General features: G+C 38.6%; 3 protein-coding genes across 7 annotated transcripts; 2 read left to right on the top strand and 1 right to left on the bottom strand.

Moving 5' to 3' along the window:
* Positions 1–294: 294 nt before the first annotated feature.
* On the bottom strand, positions 295–8,170 carry LOC108971054 (non-canonical poly(A) RNA polymerase PAPD5). Of its 5 annotated transcripts, none has more exons than XM_018936849.1 (6): positions 7,511–8,170; positions 5,125–6,148; positions 4,288–4,968; positions 3,900–4,207; positions 2,507–3,389; positions 295–1,986 (listed from the first exon to the last, which is right to left on the bottom strand). In XM_018936849.1, exons 2-6 carry the CDS (start codon positions 5,882–5,884, stop codon positions 1,904–1,906), a joined length of 2,715 nt encoding a protein of 904 aa, XP_018792394.1. In that variant the 5' UTR covers positions 5,885–6,148; positions 7,511–8,170; the 3' UTR covers positions 295–1,903. The 5 variants fall into 5 exon arrangements, with proteins under 5 accessions (XP_018792394.1, XP_018792395.1, XP_018792398.1 ...); XM_018936850.1 differs by having other exon boundaries at positions 7,532–8,170; XM_018936853.1 differs by lacking the exon at positions 7,511–8,170 and adding an exon at positions 7,146–7,212.
* An 871-nt stretch (positions 8,171–9,041) lies between these two features.
* Positions 9,042–11,787, top strand: LOC108970998 (dentin sialophosphoprotein). The gene is made up of 2 exons (XM_018936762.1): positions 9,042–9,146; positions 9,204–11,787. The coding sequence occupies exons 1-2, from the start codon at positions 9,124–9,126 to the stop codon at positions 11,428–11,430; spliced, it is 2,250 nt and encodes a 749-aa protein (XP_018792307.1). The 5' UTR covers positions 9,042–9,123; the 3' UTR covers positions 11,431–11,787.
* A 187-nt stretch (positions 11,788–11,974) lies between these two features.
* LOC108971007 (dysbindin protein homolog) lies at positions 11,975–13,198 on the top strand. Its single transcript, XM_018936771.1, has 3 exons — positions 11,975–12,638; positions 12,698–12,859; positions 12,923–13,198. Exons 1-3 carry the CDS (start codon positions 12,062–12,064, stop codon positions 13,021–13,023), a joined length of 840 nt encoding a protein of 279 aa, XP_018792316.1. The 5' UTR covers positions 11,975–12,061; the 3' UTR covers positions 13,024–13,198.
* Positions 13,199–20,279: the final 7,081 nt, after the last annotated feature.

Here is a 20,279-nt window from a genome sequence, read left to right as displayed (position 1 = left end):
CAGTTTTAAAATTTTAAACTAATAAAGCAATAATTTATTTAAAAAAAAAATGTATTAGTGCATGACAGAAACTTTTAAATCTTTGCTAAAAAATATTGCATTAGTGCATGAGAGAAACTCTTCAATTCTTGCCTATTGCAAGGAACGCCGCTATTTCGCATTAAAAAAAAGTATTATTTCAATTAAAAAACGCTTCCGACGCGATTTTACAACTGTATTGTCTACGATTTAAAATTTAATTTCTTGTTAATGCTTGCCACACATACTACCAACCTACTCGTACATATGTATGTACATAATTTCTACTTTTCATTCGAATAATTATCGTTCTTTCTAAGCTCATCTAGCATACTGAAGAAAAGTTGAAGTTTGAGCATTCTTTACACTAATTTTCTTTGCAGTTCTTCTTTCTTCATGGCGCGTGTGTGTGTGTGTGGTAATCATTAGTTTTTGTTCGTTTAATATCACATGAAAATTTTTTGTTGCTGCTATATCTATGTATACCGGCATTCTACGGGTTGCTGCTACTGCAATTCACATACACAAAGATTTTCGGTGAAAAAATTAACTTACCACTAATTTCTGAAAGCATTTGATTGGCGTTGCAGTATGTATGTATGTATTATTTAAAACTGCATTCGTTTTCAAATTATATAGCAAATGATAGCATTCATTCAACGCAATTAAATACTAATAACGTTATAGGCTCGCATTATTTAATATTATTATTATTATAATTTTTTTTTTTTTTTTTTTTTTTTTTGTAGCTACTTTCTCATTTTAATTTTTGTTCATAATTCATATGTGCATTACTTTCTCCTAGCAAGCATATATTATTCCTTTCCATACGCTGCTTCTGCAATTCTTGCTTCTTCTACTTAAAACTCTCTTACAAACATTTTCCTTTTAAATTTTTTACCGCGTGTACTCTATGTGGTAAAAGTTTGACTTTTAAGGATTTTCATCTCTTTCACGCCCACTCACGCCTTTCACTCGCTTTGTGTGTGTGTGTAGTTTTGTTGGTATTTCGCTTATAACTCCGTTAGCTTTTCTTAAAATCTACTTCAACTTTTCTGCTCGGCTTAAGCACGCTGCGTCTCCTACATATTTTCTCTACATAGCTGCTGTGGACTCTGCGGCATTCTCGAAGCAACGTCCAACATGATCGTACGTCCAACCGGTCTTATTTACCGCTACTTTAAGATCCTTTGCATAGTGTAGCAACACTACAACCCCAGAACATATTACTTAATAATATTATTCAATTAGTGGCGTCATCATCCATCAACGTTCGTAACTGTGTGTGTGTATGTGTGTATTGGCATGTTGTGTCCCACAACAAACATTATTTTAGGTTATCGTTGAATGATTTAGCATTTTTTGCTTACTTGTTAAATTATTACGTTAAAATAGGCACAGGTTATCAACTATTTCTACTAATATCAGCCCAGTAATTATAGATATATTAATTATATAGCAAGCACAAATCGTTTCTTGTTGCCCCCCTCCCCGTCCCTTACACAACTGTACCTTTCAACCAAGCGCCGCTACAGTAATATTATATTGCATGTCTACATACTATTGGCCAAATGTCCCACCGTGTATGTATGGCCCCGTTGTAGGACTACTTAAAAATATCTAAACCGTACATACTAAATTTTTCTTAGTTGCCTAATAGTGTGGTAGAGAATATGGTGTATGCGTTTTAATAAGTGTGTGTGTGAATGTGTGTGTGTTATAAACTGAGCGCGCGCGCAAACTCTTCGTTGTGTTTTCGAAATGCTTCCCATGTCACTTGATCGTAGGCAGTCGTTGGGGAGTTGTGGATGCTACCTTTAATGGCTTTGGCAACTCCAACGGTAATTTGCACATAACCGATACAGTCTGCTTGCTGTTGATAAGTCTATTTGCTAGTGCTAGATCTACTGCTACCCGATTGGTGCTTCTTCGTCCTTCTGTCRTTACCATCGCGGTTGCGTTGTTGGCCTTTTTTGTTTTGATAGAAATGTTTAAAGAGTAAACAGAAGAAAATATTTCATTTTAGAGGTTAGCTGCGAGACAGAAAGTTACTGCACACAAAACAAAACAAACGAAACACAAAAGTATAAAAGTGAATTGGAAAAATTAAATCGCTATTTTTTTTAAACTTTAATCACAATATTTCACGAACAACAAGCACGTAACCAACAATTTATTACATTTTCAGCAGATAATATGGTAGAGGACAAATCAAGGTCATTTATGCTAAACCAAATTAAATTAACAAGCAAAATATAACTTTGTAGATTCGCTAACAACGGAAAACACGGACATGAAAACAAAGTGTAGGCACTTTCAATTCGTCAAAATTCTTGTTACAAAAACAACAATCAAAACATTAAATAAATATCGCAAACGCACCGAAAAAAAAAAAAAAAATATTCTCACAGCAAAAACACAAAAACTCCTAACCTTTAAATTGTATAACACATGAGACAAAAACACTTTTGATTCCTTCAAGACTCACCTAATCTAGTATTTGTTGACGCAGACGCAGACGCTGACGCCGACCCCGAACTGTTCGTCGATGATGTCGAACCCACTGAAGACTCCGACGATATGGAAATTATCGATATGGTCGACGAAGCAGAGGTGAGTGTCGCACGTTGCATTGGATTTGTTGATGGGCGGGATGATGTTGTTGACGCGGGTGAAGACGTTCTGGCGTTGTAACGTTGTTGACGCATAGCTGGTTGTTGCACACGTTGTTGACGTACTTGCTGTTGTTGTTGCTGCTGCTGTTGTGATGGACGTTGGGTGTAACGTGTACGATTATTATTGTTGTTGTTGTTGCTATTGTTGCCATTGTTATTGCTGTTGCCAACATAGCTGGAAGTAGCACTCGTACTTGTCGCATTCGTATACGACTCAGTAGAAGACGATTTGGATATTTGTTGTTGATATTGCTGTTGCATTGGCGGTGGCACGTAGAATTGACGGCGGTTTGAAGGGCCGGAAAATCTTTGCTGCGCTTGCTGTTGCTGCTGCTGTGCGTGCAACTGCTGTTGCTGTTGTTGTTGTTGTGTTTGTTGTCGGGGCGGGGATAATTGCTTTTGTTGTTGCGGCGGTGAGGGTTGCTTTTGTTGCCGCGGCGGCGATTGCTGCTTTTGCGGAGGCGGACATTGTGTGGGCATTTGTTGTTGTTGCTGCTGCGCTTGCTGCTGCTGAAGTACAAACTGTTGCTGTTGCTGGGTCGGCAGTTGCGTTAGCTGCGGCTGTGCTTGCAATTGGGAGGAGGCTGACGATTGTTGCTGTTGTTGTTGTTGTGACAGCTGCTGCATATGTATACTCGCTTGTAGTAGTTGTTGTTGTTGTTGTTGCTGCTGCTGATGTTGTATCTGCTGCGTAATCTGTGCATATTGTGGTTGTTGATGATGTTGTTGTGGACTAAGTTGTTGCTGATTGATCTGGTGCAGCGGCAGTGGCAGCAGCGTTGTTGGCGGTGGCTTAATTAACAATTTTTGACGAACAGTTATTTGACTACTAGCGCCACCACCATTACCACCAATACTATGTGGACTAGCAACAGCAGCGATATGGCCGCTCACATTTACACCACCAGCACCACCAACACTGCCACTGTCTTGAACGTTGGTACTGGTGTTGATTAGAGAGTTGACAGCGATGTTTGTGGTTACACTGGCGACAGTGTGATTGCTAACCAATGACGCTTGTTGATACGGCTGCTGTTGCTCTTGGATTTCTTGCTGCTGCTGTTGTTGTTGTAACTGCTGCTGCTGCACCAGACCAGCAACTATTCATCATGTATCCATACGAGACATTGTATGAATATTCGCGGAAGAGGTCAAGGCGGTTGGCGCCGCAGACGTTGCCGGCGCTATAATAAGTGGATTGCTTACCGGTGGAGATGACGTTGAGTCTACATCACATTCTTTGCTATCTTCCGAGTCTTCGCCCGAGGAGACACTACTCCGTCGCAACCGTTGCGCCATCACGGCCTGTTGTTGATGGTACAATTGTTGCTGCGCCAGTGGATGCATGTGCTGATGCTGCAGTGGTGGTGTCAGAACGCCAGGCGGTAACATCGACGGAATGAACTTAACGGCACTGCCACTATTGGGCGTATGGGGGATCACAAGATGCTCAAAATGTTCACGTATCCACTCACGATAATCGATTACATCATCGGTAACACGTATTATACGCCCTGCATGAGAAAAATGTAAAAATTATTGAAACAAGTAAATAGCGACTTCATGTAGTTGCCGTTAGTACAATGGAAGTTACCTAGTATGGTGCGTTCGGCGCAATTACTACCGAATTCGTTGAGTGGACTCACAGCATTGGCCAACAGCATGTACGCATACTCGAAGGCTTGTTTCACCTGCAATGCACCATAAGAACTGCGACCGATATCGTTGCCTGGCGTTAGCGGATCCTCAATGCACAACAACGACGGACGATGACCGTCGATCATTTCGCGTTGCAGATCCTCCTTAGGTATATAGCGGCCGCCATTTTTGATCGATATACCGATCTTCATGTAATTGAACTTACGTCCGTAAAGTTCGAAAAATTCCAGCAACAGCACACCCAAGTTTGCTTTGTCATGATCGATTTGCAGCGGGTGTAATTGTAGGAAGCTAATACACATCAATATCAGCGAATAGGAGGAAATGCCACCGGTAAAAACTTCATTGAGATCACGTTGAAGCAGAAATTGCTTCAGTACAAGCACCAGTTTCGCTAACAGTGGAAATTCCTGTTTGTATTTCTTAATTAATTCGGCCGATTGCACACCGGACTGCATATTAAATGAAATATCGACTTTCACTTGTGTTTCGCGGTCTGTGAGCTTGATGATGGGTACCGAGGCTTTGTCGAGTACACGCACCGAATGTGGCTCAGCAATGCCGCGGGCAATCAGTTCTGTTTCGAGCGTGCGTAATGGCGCTTTTTCCCATAACCCTGTGCGTGGAAAGAAAATATATGCATATGTACTTACTGTTATTTACATTTTTTAAATTATAAATATTTGTTTAGTATATTTCAACAAAAACAATCAAATAAATTTGGCTTCTTTGTAGATGAATTATGGTTTTCTTAACGTTAGGTTACACTCACCTAAAACAACCAAATCAATATCCGATGTGGGCAGAAACAGACCCGTCCGGAAGGAACCGAATATCTCTACAATTGCTTTTGGCCATATTGAGTGCACCACCGCCTCGATGCGCTGTACGACTTCGTTGCGTATGGCATGTTCGGTGGGCGTAGGTAATACGTAATTGTAAAACTGCTCGACTTCCTGATGTAAACCGATAACTCCGCGTCCATACTCGAAGCCCGGCACACGCCAAGGACAGCCTTTGTACTTAATTACCAATTTACCCATATATTTGTTGACGTTGAATGTGCTCGCTTTATTGTCTACTATACGTCCAATTTTCCTGCGCGATGGATTGTAATAGCTTGGACGATCGTGTGACGGCATTTTCGTGCTATTATTATCCCCGCCTCCTACGACTGGTGTAGTGGCCGGTGTGATACAGTCGTTGTTACTCGTCGAGTCAATAGAATTGTTGCTGGATGTATTGCCACTATTTGTGCCGCTACTACCGTTGTTGTTATTATTATTATATATGGAATTGCGCAGGCCGCCGTTGCCAACTTGCTGTAGCAGCAATTGTAAAGAATCACGATCGCGTGCACTTAACGTGCCGTTCAATTTGCCGTTTCCAACGCTTTGCAGTTGTTGTAATTGCTGGCTCTGTTGTTCCAACAATTGGCTCATATCATGCGCATTGGTCTCCCAAATTTTACACCATGTGCGTAATGCTGGACCCTCCTGTTCCTCTTGAAACCAGCCGACAAAAGGATCCATTCAAAACAGTCTTCTTCTCACGGAACGGGAATTGTATGCGCAAACCGCTTGGAGTTTCGCGTCGTCCGTTACGAAGCGTTGCGCTAAATAATCAACTATTGTCTTTTATATAGATCAAATTGCAACATCGACGAAAATAAACGAAAGAAATAAGAAGGTTTCTTGCAAATTCGTTTGGCAGTGTGGTAATTACACTGAAAATGCCAGCATTTGCATCGGCAGAGTTGAAATCAACGTATTTAAGCCCGATTTATAAGATGCTAGCTGCAAAATATGATAATTAAGTAAATAAATATGAAACTGTTAGATAAGATTTTAAACATAATTCACATAACCAAATGCGGACAATTTTAAATAGATTTACTGCTTGTAAGTTTTAAACTGAGAACAAAAATATACTTAAGTGCTTTCATTTTCTATTTGCGATTTTGACCCACACCTAATATTATACGAAATTTTACATATTTGCTGAGAAATTAAAAAGTAAATGACTGCAAAAGTGTAAACCAATTAACACATCAAGACGAAAAGGCGTTACTAAGTAATAAAAAATGTTTAAGCGCAGACACCATGATTAACTCACGAGACTTCCCAACTATAACAAGGCTGATGTTAGCGGGTGGAGATGCGTTCGTATGGGGTACCTAAAAACAAAAACCCCAAAAATTTATATTTTTTGGGAAATTCAAAATCTTTATATGGAATTTGGAAATTTTAATGCATGAAATTGTAAGCAAAATTACATGAACTAAGAAATATGCACCAATGCTTCTAAGTTAAATTTATCAGTAAGCGATTATAACTGGCATATACTAATCGCAAGACAAATAAGTGATGACAAACAAGTGGTGGCCGTATACTGATCATAACCTCAAAAAATTATTGTGTGGTTTAACGGGCTGCGTTCTTTTTTGCTTTGGAAATGAGCACATATATGTAAGATTTCTAACTGTGTACTATTTTCCATAACATTACATGATAAATTTTTGGAAAAGAAATTTTCTAAAATATTTAATATTATTCTGCAACAACTTTGATACACACATAATTTATAGGGGATGAAAGCTTGTCTATTTTCATGCCGTTTATAAAAAAAAAACTTATAACGTCCTTGTAATTGGACACCATATATTAGCTGCTTTATAAAACTGCCTATTACCGCTAATACAGTTAACGTATTTCCAATTACACACAACAATTACTTTGAAAATATTAATACGTATGAAAACTTCTCCTATGATTTAATAAATTATCTGCTCACCCACTTTTAGCACTTTTTCTTTACATTCTCTTACGTAGAAAATTAAATGAAAAAAAATAAAATAAAATAAAATCAGCGAATATCATAGGAAAGAGAACTGATAAAACGCAATGACAATTGAACGCAACATGGCGACACCTAGCATCCACAGCACCGGACAGCAACGACCGATGTCGTGCGTCGTCAGATTGAGGACTTAAAATAAGACTTTATATGGCAAATAAGCAGTCATATTCACTTGTCTACCAATTCACCCATATAACCGCATCGTTTTGTATATATATACATATATTTGTACATATATTAAATGTGATTTGATTTTGTGAATTAACTCAAATAATTTTTTTTTGTTTTATATCACTCACATTTTTCTTTTGTAGACTTACATCGGCAATACAATTGTAAATATCGAAGAGTTAATATTACTCGTAAACTTTGTCTTTATAATTGCACACAAATTATTTATTTATTTTTCTTAACTTTATAGCGCTAAAAGCGATAATATAGGAAAAAAAAATATTTCACTCGTTGCGACTGAATTCGCGCCCGTAAATACGCACCGCCTATAATGAACGTATTGCTAGCAAAATGTCTGTGTGTATATGTTCGTAGTTATTGGAACGCCGAGTGGAACGTGAAGTGAGCGGGAGTGTTGAGTTTATCTGATTTGAGGTGAAGTTGCTTTTTTATTACTGTAAATTGCCAGCGGAGCGCCCTTTTCCAACTTTTTTTCTCTTCTCGTTCTTCTCCCCAGCGATTGCCACTCACAATCAGATATCTCGAAAGCGTTCGAGAATTTTTCGGCTTACTCACTTCACACTTATTTTACACACTTTTTCTTTATAAAACAATATATAGCCATTATTTCACTTCACTTTTAATATGAACAAAACGAATTTTTAGCACTATTGCACTAGATTATTCGCCTTGAAAAAATTCGCAAGAACGAGTACGAGTCGACAAATTTTCAACCACGCTTCGAATGATTTTTCCGTCGTTCTACAGTCCACAAAACGGATTGAAAAGTAGCAGTGATGCCAGTCCAAACATATTGAAAAATCGGTGAGAATTTAATTCCAAATTGAAACAAAGTCACTAAAATTTAATACAAACGCTCAAACCCGGGGACAACATGGAAAACATCTTATAAGATATGCGAGAAAATTGTGCATATTGTATTTTTACATTTTGATATTATCAAATTGCGTTAAATTTTGTTCAAAGTGGAACCTAATTCTAGTACAGTCAAGCGGCAGATGTCGCCCAGATGAGTTAAATATCTCATCTTAAAATTTTCTAATTTGACGTTCACACTAACGCAATAAGTAATTAATTTTGGCTGCATCAGCTAGAACTTTTGCTTTGCTCTGTGTCAAACATTGGTTTTGACAGGAAATTTCGATGCACGCGTTTGTAGGAGCACGTTCTCATAAAACTTTTTACTAGAGAGAAATTATAAAAGCAAAGCTTTGATTATGGTATACCCTTGACTTTTTTCGCTTCGTTGTTCAAATATGAATTGTCATTCTAGGCGAAGAAGACACATTTGCATAGAAAGTTATTATCACTCATACTTCGATAAATGATCCGAATTGATATGCCTAAAATTAAAACAAATCCTGATTGCATATGATTATATTACTTTGGAAAACATACGATATAAATATATATAATAATCAATGAACAATATTAATTGCAAACAAATATAAATAATTAAGTTAAAAAATAATTTATAATTAATGAATAAGAAATTTAGTATGTATATAATTAAGTTTAAATTTTGGTCGTGTGGTGTACGTCGAAGTTCTACAATTGCAGAACTTAATTTGACCACAAGTGTTTATTTGCAAATTCGATTATTCGTAAAGTCTGGCTACGTTCGGATTCTCAGCTGGTTTTGTTATTATTCTTTCGAATTTGTAGAAACTTTTACTTTTGGACTATTTAGCGCAGCAGGTTTAGAAATAAATAATTTGTCATGGATGATGCGGAACTTACAAGGTAATGCGGTGAATAATATTTGCAAGTAAATATATGTAAAATTTTCGATATCCTCAGGTTAGCAATAGCTGAAATAGTGCGCGAAATGGGCGAAATAAAAGAGCCTGATGTACAGGAGCGCAAGATAAATCCGATAGCAAAGCCAAACAAGCGATTCCTTGGACGTACGCTGAATTCAGTGTTGTCACATAACAAACGTAAAAATGACAGAACTCAGGAGAATTGCAGAAGAAAGTTGAAAGAACTCGATGAGAGGCGAGAAAAAATTAATAGATTGAATTCTAGAAGTCGATCAGGCAGTTTGGAGCTTGTATTGAGTAGCTCCTCAGACGAACACGATTCCAAGAAAGTAAGGAAACAAAAACAACACGACAGGAAACTTCGAAATAATAAGCACAAAAAACTTAAAAAGAGGAAACATAAAAGTAAGAAAAAAAGACGTGCCAGAAGCAGCAGTGGTAGCAGCAGTGATGAGAGTAGTAGTGAAAATAGCTGTAATACAAGCAGCAGCACCTGCCGAAGTAAGAAAAGTAAATTACGGAAGAAATCTAAATCTAAAAAGTGTAAGGTTCTGCAAACAGAAAAGAACACAAATGAATTTGATACAGAAGAGGTCTACTATGAACCAGATATAAATGCTGCCATGGAATTTGGTGCTGCCATGGAATTTGATGCTGCCTTAATGGCCAATAATTACAGGCATCATCAAATGCAACAACTGTTATATTATAACGCTTTGATGGCTGGTCACCAAGCCACCGAAATCGAGGCCTTAAAAGAGGAATTACAAATAAGTGACGCCGAAGTAACTGAGACCCAAAAAGAAAAGGCGTCGATTTGTAGTGCGGTGTCATCATTAAATCTAAATGAAAGTGATTCCGACGGTAGTGAGATGCTACAGATAAGTCTATCATCCGCCACATCCAGTAGCAGTGAAACTAAAGGCGACAAAAGTATAAAAAACAAGAAGGTGAAAAGAAAAGATCTGGAGGAGCGAATACCTAGTGATAGTTCGGATGCAGTTATATGGGAATTAGACTCGGATAGTTCTAACGGTGATAAAATGTCAGATATAAAAGGTGGATCAGAAAAGCAAACAGAAAATGAGGACTGTGTTTGTATAACATCCGAATCTGAGACAAGCACAGGTGATGACAGTGAGTCGGAAAGTTCAACTAACGAAGAAGATTCCGCAAGTGCAAATGTTACAAATGCAAATAACAATGTTTGTCACGCTGAACCGGAAACTGTTACACTACTCAGCTCGTCTGATAGTGAGGTCGAAATTATAAATATGAATGGCGCTGATGAGTCTGTACAACAATTAACCGACTCAGTTATGGCAGCAACAACAACTCAGCCGACAGATTCAACGCCAGCATTAGTGCAACAAATGAGTTTAGTGTTACCTGTACCTGAGACTAATTCAATTTCACTGCCAAAGGACAGTCTTTCAACAGTTATAGACGATTTGGTTGTTACAGTGCCTGATAAGGCTTCCAACTTGTCAGTTGAAGTAGACTCATTAGTAACTGCTACTGAATGTTTATCTCCGCCAATAAAAGTTGATGAAGCGGGAAGTGTAACGCCAATATGTATAGTGCAAGAACAACAAGACTCAATGAAGGAAACTGATAAACTAGAAGCCACTAACAGTACATCACTCACTTTTATAGCACCCGCGAGCCGTATTACTGAAGCACTGCGTAAAACAAATTCAAGCGAAGTGACGACTGCTGATAAAGATATTCAGACAGCGGCATTGAAATTGAAAATTGATTCACTGGAAGCCGATGATAGGAAATCACTAACAGTTGAAGCACCCAACCACCCTATTACCGACGCACAGTGTGGATCTAGTTCAAGTGCCATGACAACAGCTGATACAGATGTTGGGACAACGACATTGAATTTTGATTCACTGAAAGCCAGCAACAGTACACCACTCACATTTGTAACATCTACAAACCCAAATACTGAAGAACGGTGTGAAATGAATTCAAGTGGTATGACTACTGTTGGCACACACGTTGAGGCATTGGAATCGATATCGGAAATTGGATTGAGCAATAAGGTTGCTAATGTGGCCTTAAAGGAGTCAGTAGACGAAATACCAACAAATGCATCAACTTCATCACCAACTGATCGGTCAGTAAGTTCAATGCCTACATTATCACCGCTAATACCTCAAAGTACAATAGGTAATACGGAATTGCATTTAGTTCAAATTCAAAATCAGTGGGAAATTACTGAGTCCGAGACAGTAAATGAGCAAATGTCTTGATAGTACTTTTAGGCTCCCCAGTTTTTGAACAACATACATACATATGTATAACAGAAATTATTGAATTTCCTTTTGTGTGTCAAATAATTTTTAACAATTTCAATGTGAATTTTGCAACATATATCTATTAATTATAAGAACGGATCTGATTATATCATATTTTTATTTTATTATTATTTTTATTTTCAATAAAACGGTTGTTCAAGTTACTGCGATTATACAGTTAAGGGAAATGTACGAGCGGCGCAAGGTCATTGTAGTTAATTGCTTCCTACGTTGTAATTATTAAGTTTCATGTATGTATGTATWTTAATATAATTATAGCACAATTGTTTATATATGAATTTAAAGAATAAATTTCTATGAAAACACTGCTCTTTCTAATAACTTCTTTCGTTTGGTTGGCTTAGGTTAGTAAGTCAGAAATGTTTATCAAACTTAAGAAAGAAGTTGTGCTCTGCCAATGGTGCAGCAAATGGAACTGCTTTTACATAAATTTCTGACTGTTGGCAACTCGGCTGTGGCTTGTTGACGTTGCTCTGTCAGCTGATTCTGTTTACCAATAATTTGACTTCATTTCATTACAAATAATTTGTATTTGTAAGAGTTGTGCCAAAATATCACCAACAAAATGTTTGGTAGCCTACGCAAGAAACTGAATAGCGTTATTCAGGAGGGTTTTATCATCACAGAAAACTTACAGCAACAGTATCGACAAAGCCAAACATCCTCCGCCAGCAGTAGTGCTACTACGCCCACTTTAGATGAAAGTATACACAGCAATCGCAGTTCCAGCTCTTTTGGTGGGCAACTGCCGGGAAGTGATCTGATACTGCCCGGAGATGTGAATATGGCGGCTGGTTGCAATTTACTTGCGAAATACGAAGATGCGTGGAAATTAATGCATGAAGCGAATGAGAATAATGCGTCGAAAGCGGCACAAGTTGCCAAACAAATTGAACGAATTGGACAAAACACAAATGTGTTACATACCGATATGACTGATTTGGCGACTTGTTTAGCCGGCATACCTGCATTGGTAGCGAAATTACACGAGAGCTTAGAAACATTACAAAATGTTAATAAATTAAGCGCGACGGTGGAAACAGAGTTAGATCGTTTGGAGGACTTATGTGAGGAGTGTGAACTGCAAGAGTTTATGCTAAATAAGCAATGTGAATTATCACAATTTCAACAAAAGAAAATGGGTGTGCATATATAATTTTGTTTCCGCTGTTATACCCTTCTACAATTTATTTGTTTACAGTTGAATTAGAATCATATCGGCAATGTGTTGCTGCAAAGCATCAAGAGAAGATTAGACAACATGAACAAAACTTACGGCGCATACAACGAGAAAGGCAAGCAGTATTTGATGATGCATTCCGTGGCGATTTGGCTGAGTTCAAGTCGAAGGGTGCGCTAACTAGTAAGTATATTTGGAGAGTCCTAAAAAAATAGGCAAAGAAAATATAAATATATTTTTTTTAAGAAATTCAAAAGGAAGAGCCATCACTGCCAGTTGCACTCGAAGAAGTTGTTTTGGAGGACACCACCACCAAAGATGCTCTCGAAGATTTTCTCAACGGATAACGATTTCTATTATTATAGACATAGTTATCGTGTGCGTAAATGCACATGCGTAGAACAATTTCATTGAAATTAGTGCCTTAGTTGAATACTTTGCTCATGTATGCGTATTATTAATATTATATGCAGTTTTGTATTTCACATTTACAAAATATTAATTATTGTAAAATAAATAAAAAGCTCGACAATTATTTATTATTGTATTGAAGGAATTTTCTTTTTTTTTTTTTGTTGATTACTGTTACAAAAATATCTTAAAACATCAGCGAGCCTCTGCTTATGAAATTTCCAATATTCCTACGACGTTTGAGGTGCCGGAAGAATTGTCCATGATTCCTCTCCTTTCCCCTTTACTCCTCAAAGCACTAAGGTCGCTATAGGGGAACCGGATTTTTGATAAAAATTTTTTTTCGGAAATTATTTTCTTGACCAAATATTAAAAATTCGTGATAAATCATCAACAACAACACTGAATATAAAAAAATCATCTCCGAGGAGAAATTATGATAGCATTCAAAATTAAAAAAAATTGTTTTTCAAAATAAATATTGTATTATTAAAATGTATATAAATATTTGGCCTAAAAACACAAGACGAATACGTTCACACCTGAAAGTCTACACTTTCTATAGTTTACTCGAAGATAATCGCACCAATGCCTCCGACAGCCTCCGAAGCTAACCGTCATAGTCAAATATTAAACACACCTGGGTAAACATACATATACGTAAGTATGAATTGCACACAATTACACAGTTATGCACATTTATGGGCACATATGTACAGTTATGCCGTGTGTTTGTGGCGGAAAAGGAAGTCACTTGCCAAAGGTGCTGTCGAGTGGAAAGTTTCGATATTGTTGTTTGTTTTGTGTTTGCATTCGTGTACAAATCCGCATATACAAACACACATGTACAGTTATATGTTGTATATAAAACCATCGTTGTACTACAGAAAAAAATAAAAATAAAAAAATTCAAATAAAAGTTGAAGCGGAAATACTTGTGCCACCGAAACCGATTATTTGTATGTATGTACACGCATATGTATGTGTATATTTGTAGTACTGTGCGTCCTTGAGGAAGCATATCGCTTTCGTATGAAATTTATTGACAGCAGTGACTGCCTGAAAACCCAAAATCAGCTTAGAAAGTGTGAGCCGCTTCAACCTTAAAAGTGCCGAGGCACAGATACGCAAAGGAAACAGTTACACGAAGCAAGTGGCTTGACAGAGAGGTGTAAAGTTAGCAAGGATCAAATTATAGCGGTATACAAGTATGTATTTATGGCTCAACAGCTGTTACGCATTTATATTTCAAGTTGCTGCAGACCTTAGCAAACACTTACATATATATGTGCACACACACATACATGCATTTGCATACATATGTTTATGTGTATGTATATACAAATTCTCTTGGATATCACAGCTTTATGGCAAGTAGGTGTATAAAATGCCAATAAATCACAAATAGTGACAATCAGATACGCCATTCAATGGCAGCGCCTTAAAGTATGCTAGTCGATAATTTTAATCTAGTTTTAGGCGCCATTCTCACAGAAAAAATAACAAAATAGTCAGAAATATTGACTTCCTGCATACTTTTATCAAAAAATGTAGTGAACTTCTCTAGTTCTGCATTTAAAAATAAAATTTCTTCCCTACTGTAAAGTTATACTCCGTTAAAATGGGTTTCAAGCATCCTTGTTGGTCGAATTTTCACGATTTGTGGTAGTATTCAAGTTATAAGACTGACAACTTTAATACATATGATTATGTTAGCTTTACTCTATGGCTTCTTTGAACCTTCATACCTCCAAAATTTTGATAATTCCACTCACTAAGTGACCGCACCTTTACAATTACACCTCTCCTCACCTTTGACATTCCCTAACCACACTTACCAACAACAATGCCAAAAGCATTATTATCGAATTTGTATTAATTTACAATTTGTATTTCGGTCGGAACTTCGCCGTTCTAATTATTGTCTCTGTTTAGTGTCAAAGTTTGCTTTGATTGTGGTAATTAGCCGGAAGCCGTGATTTGGCTGGCAAAGATAATTGCAATTAGGTGAGCAATCATGAAATGCGCTCTCCAAAATTTACGGCCATCACGATACGAAGTGCCATATTTTGAAAAACTCAAGTCTACAACAACAAATGATTGTTATATTAGATAATAAAATTCAGCAAAGTTTGGCACATTGGCTTTTATGCACTTTGTATACGGCAGAAGTACCCCTTTATTAGCGGAAACTTGCATAGGAAGCAATTTAAGTTATAAGTAAAATTATTTCTTGGGTTTATTCATGCAATTGAGGGACATATGGCTCTTTGTGATGTCACAAATATTAGCTATAAGCCAGGATTACTCATATTAGACCGTGTGAAACTGTTCGCTTGGATTACTGCATGCATGGCATTCGAGTTGCTACTACTTTGGTCCAGTAAAGGCCTATATATAGGTAGATAGTAAAACTTGAGGTTTTGCACTGCGACTTACCTATTGTGCCCTCTCCTATATTACATATACCCCCACAGGTTGGCATGGCGCATTCCTATTGCCTTCCTTTCCACTCTCTCCTCCGTGAGCAGCAGCTCCTAAATCCGGCCAGTTCATTGCCGGCTACCCCGTTAGGCTGCGGCAACCAGATTAGGTGTTCTGGAGTTCAGCTGTGAGTTGGTACAGAGCAGTATTAGTGGATTTGTTGTCCATAATCTTTTCCATCCCTTTCAGAATGAAGTGGACAGTCTCTTATTGAAGGTAGACCTCCTCGCGATGATAACCGAGGCTGCTGTCGCTGGTGCAGGTTCTTCTGGGGCACTTCTAAGCAGGCGCTAGAGGTCACACAATTGGTTCGATGAGAGACAGGTCCTCGTCCTCACCTACCTGCCTCTGCAACCTACCTGCCATTTACAACGACAGCGGCAAGCGCAACGTGCTCAGCTGAGTAGATGCCGGAATGAGTCGGTTCCTCGTCCACTTGCATCCTTTATTCCTGGTTATGCTTAAGCTTCGAAACCCTTTCTGCAGGATGAATTTATATGACTTGTCATCTCTTCACCCCACTTTGTGCGTCGGACTGAACCTTGCCAACCCTCTAGCTTCGGAGTGATCTCCGCTAAAAAGAACTGAACTCCACACCCCTGCAAATCTCAACCATGATGCACTCTTCAAGCTCTGTTAGCTCTTCAGACGCCAAGAGCTCTGTCGGGTTGTTGCGGAGAGCACCGTTATCTGAATGCCTCTTCGAGTAATTGTGTTAACTTGCTGCCACCGGAACGAAATTTATGGTGGAGCGTTGTACTTTGGCTGCCTGTGGCTGGTTCCGCTTTAACTCGTTAGTTCCTGTAGCGTTATCTCCCGCTCTTCCTTTTTTCTCCATTGTCCAGCGTTTGCATGTCTGAGGCTGAAACATCTAGGCAATCTTACCATCAGCAGACATAGCCGAATCTGACATAAGCCGTTTCAAATAAATTTGTGATGAACTCAAAGACTTATTCGATTTGTAAGGGTCTTATGATCTTCTATACAGAAGTTTCGGATAAAACAACGAACCGGCGTACTAAGCTGTTCAAGTGAGGTTCCTGTTAGGATCGACCTTATAACCTAACCTAACCCAAACCAACTTAGAAGTACCAAACCGATTTCTCGCCGCGTTCATAAAAGTATATGCCCTGCAACTGAACTCATTTCCAATATCGCCTGCGTTCGTATAACAAAGAAGAATATTTGTATGTAATTGTTGTACGTTTTTGCGCATTTTTTCTATCTCCTTATCACTTGCAAGCTCCAATTTCTCAGTTGACACATGTTAAAGAATACAAAAAAAAATATAAAAAAATAGAGCGCTGCGAAAGTTCGAAAGAGTTATTTCAACGCTTTCTTCATACTTCAATAGACTTCTTTTGCGCACTTTTACTATTTCGGCGGCCCTCACAGCTTCTACAACACTCAATAACTGCCAGCTCTTCTTTTGCTTTCTACTTTTTATTGCACTTTACGCAAAAGTTTTTCATTATACTCCATTACACAATTTAACTACCTTGTGTTCGCGCGCTCTACCACTAACTAGTAACTGTAAAAACACAACTCTTTTTAAGCGTTGCATACATTTAGGCGTTGTGCGGAAGTAATGCGCAGCTTTTGAAGCGCAATGAAATAAAAAATATGCTGTCACTCTTCAGTAAGTGCCGCATACTTGAGGAGAAATTTGTAAGTCCTACCGGCACCCCTTAAATCACCTCACCACACCTCACCGCATCAACCACAAACACCGTAAAAACCGCAACTAAAACAATCCAACCGCCAGGAGCGTGTGTGTGTGTGTGCACCATTAAAGCGTTAGCTAAAGCCCACAATTACTGCGTTGTGGTTGCTCCCCCGCGCCACTTCGCCTTGTTTATCTTCAATTTCATGAAGTGTTTTCATGCAATTATGGCAGCATTCATCGCCGTGTGAATTACGTGTCCGAACGCCAACAGCAACAATGTGCCCAATTCTTGCACCACCATCCGCCAGCAACAACAACAACATCACTTCAGTTACAATTACACCACAATCACAACATTAAGTTGGCAGTTGGTTTCCCGTCAGTGTGGATGTGTGTGTGTGTGTGTGTGAGTTTAGATGTTATCAACGCGTGTCGGCAAACACCAATGCCATCGCACGCCAACTTGGCTCTGAGTTGCGGGCGACTGCCGACGTGACCATGTAAGTACATACTTTGCCGCGCTCTCCCTTCTTCGCTGCCCCGTAGGCGTTTTTAGACAACACATCCGGCGGCTGAAGAGCGTTGCAATTTTTGGTTTTACCAAACTCATGCTCATACGGTGTATTAAGTATATATATGTATGTGTATGTAGATATGTGTGTACACGTCTTTGTATTTGTGCGTTTTTCTGTTCAGCCTCCGCCTTGGCGTGAAAGCAAATGCACTTTTTATGAGTTTAACGAAATGTGCAGCGGTGCGTATGAGTAATATTTGGCATTTGCTGTTTCTTCTTTAATTTATACACCACACACCCCATACATAAAAGGGGGCAGCACATTTTTACTGCGAACAATTAAAACGAAATTAGTGAATGTGGAGATTTCAAAGTACTCGCTTAAAGGGAAGGCAGACAAAAATGGTACAGTTAAGCGCTAAAAGGAACGACTTGAAGATATATTTTAAAGATATATCGCAGAAAACTTAAGTGCGATTACTATTAACCGATGGTAGGCAAAAATACAAAGTGAGGGTATTATTAAAAAATAAGTAAAGAAGAGCACAATTCGGAAGCAGGTTCAAAGCTTATGGAGGCATGGAATCTAACTGTGCTTTGCTTAATCCACAAAAAGGAGGAGAAGAGTGTTCAGCTGCTGGCGTACGCCGATGATATTGATATTATTGGCCTTAACAACCGCGGCGGTAGTTCTGTTTTTTCCAGACTGGATAGAGAGGCGAAGCAAATGGAATATCCCCTGTCATCAAAGAAATAGTCGTCGCACTAGCGACTTGGCTGCCACGTCACTGTTGACAGTAATAACTTTGAAGTCGTAGATAATTTCGTTTTCTATGGAAGCTAACAACAACAGCCAACGCAGAAAAAGTCTTGCCTTCAGAATGAGCAGATAATTGCGAAGTAAAGTCCTCTCTCGACGAGCAAAGACCGAACTCTAGATGTTAATAATCATCTCCGTCTTGCTATTTGGTGCAGAGACATGGACGCTGACAACATCTGATGAGTCGGTCTTAGGAGTTTTCGAGAGAAAGGTTCTGCGGCAGATTTATGAACCTTTGCGCATTGAAAACGACAAATATCGCAGTTAAAGGAAGGATGGGATATACGAGATATATGGCGACATTGACATAGTTCATGTCATACGAATGAAGGAAAATACCTAAGAGAGAGTATTCGACACAGGACTCGTCAGGAGAAGCAGAGGAAGATGAAGACCTCCACTTCGTTGGAAAGAGCAGGAGAGTACCAGCTTAACTGTAAAATTTATTGTTTCTGGCGTGTTTTTCCAATGAGTTAATGACTTTAAGTAGTTCTCAACATATCCGGTATATGAGGGTAGGCGTGTTTGTAATCGGATTTTTTCAACTTTTACAAAATTTGACAAAATGCTGGAAAGATTTGTTTTCAAGAAGTTTGTTCTACTTGTATTTTGCTTTAGCATTTAGATAGCTTAGGTAAATTGGCTGATTTTCGTGAAGCCAGAAATAAGCTCACTTAGTCTGTTGTGATGTCTAGAATTCCTAGTAATGCGCCAAAAAGACCGTCTCATATCGCCGAGTGTATCTAACATGGAATCTTATAAAAATTTATTGAAATTTATCAAATACCGTCAATTCGCCGGATTCGTGGTAAGTATGGCAACAGAAATGTTTCAACCTTACTCCGGCAAAAGGTGTACAGTGGAGGAAAAGGTGTACAGATGTGTCCATCTCATCTTGCTCTTTGGCAAGTTGCGTTCTGCGAAATCTTTTGGTTCACAGTGTGAGTGCCAATGTAATAGTGTCCAGTGAGGACAACAATTCTTGGGCGTTAGTGACCTAGAGTTAAGATGTAGTAGCTCAACTCTCAGCCAGAAGTCATGCGCAACTTCACACTGCTGGTTGATGACCAAGGCTTTCTGAGTTCGCGTGGATCTGCTCGTTCCCATTCTGTTGAAATTTGTGCCAGGGTGCCCTTTATTGCTAGCTAATCGGTTCTATAGTTTTCGACGACTCCATTGTTGCCACCCAGACACGTTTAACTTTGAAGCAACTACTGCTAGTGGCCTAACCTACTTTCAAAAGAAGCTCACCTTCAGAATCATGAAATATTTGTAAGAAGTTTCTTCAAGAAGTCTCAATATTTATGCAAGTTATCACTTGACTGACCAGATGAATGCGTCTACAACTTTGGCTACTATAATAACTCATTACACAGTTTCAGCAACTGCAATGTCATGCCTTGTCCAAACTAAAAAATTTACGCCAATGCCGCAATTAGAACAAATTAAACGACTTTCAGCCACTGGGACAAATAACACATTAATAGGAAAGTAAAATAAAATGAAGAGTATTTCCGACCGCAAAGACCACAAGTTTAGCTATGGCACCATCACTCACACATACAAACGCTACTACTGGCACATTGAACAAAATTCATTCATGGCTCCAATAACTTGTCCTAACTCGTCTACGGATCACTGCAGTTAGTGCCAAAGTGTCCAAAGTGTTCACAGCAACTGCTGCATAAATTCATTAGTCCAACCTGAC

The sequence above is a fragment of the Bactrocera latifrons genome, unplaced genomic scaffold (assembly GCF_001853355.1).
Source record: "Bactrocera latifrons isolate USDA-ARS-PBARC rearing strain unplaced genomic scaffold, ASM185335v1 scaffold_32, whole genome shotgun sequence".
NCBI lineage: Eukaryota > Metazoa > Arthropoda > Insecta > Diptera > Tephritidae > Bactrocera > Bactrocera latifrons.
The sequence above is the reverse complement of the archived record's forward strand: the minus strand, read 5'-3'. Positions and strand labels throughout refer to the sequence as shown.

Coding starts and splice junctions, on each gene's coding strand:
- LOC108970998 (XM_018936762.1), top strand. CDS start 9,124: ATGGATGATGCGGAACTTACAAG. Junction 9,147..9,203: donor GATGATGCGGAACTTACAAG/GTAATGCGGTGA, acceptor CGATATCCTCAG/GTTAGCAATAGCTGAAATAG.
- LOC108971007 (XM_018936771.1), top strand. CDS start 12,062: ATGTTTGGTAGCCTACGCAAGAAACTGAATAGCGTTATTCAGGAGGGT. Junction 12,639..12,697: donor ATTTCAACAAAAGAAAATGG/GTGTGCATATAT, acceptor ATTTGTTTACAG/TTGAATTAGAATCATATCGG. Junction 12,860..12,922: donor GTCGAAGGGTGCGCTAACTA/GTAAGTATATTT, acceptor ATTTTTTTTAAG/AAATTCAAAAGGAAGAGCCA.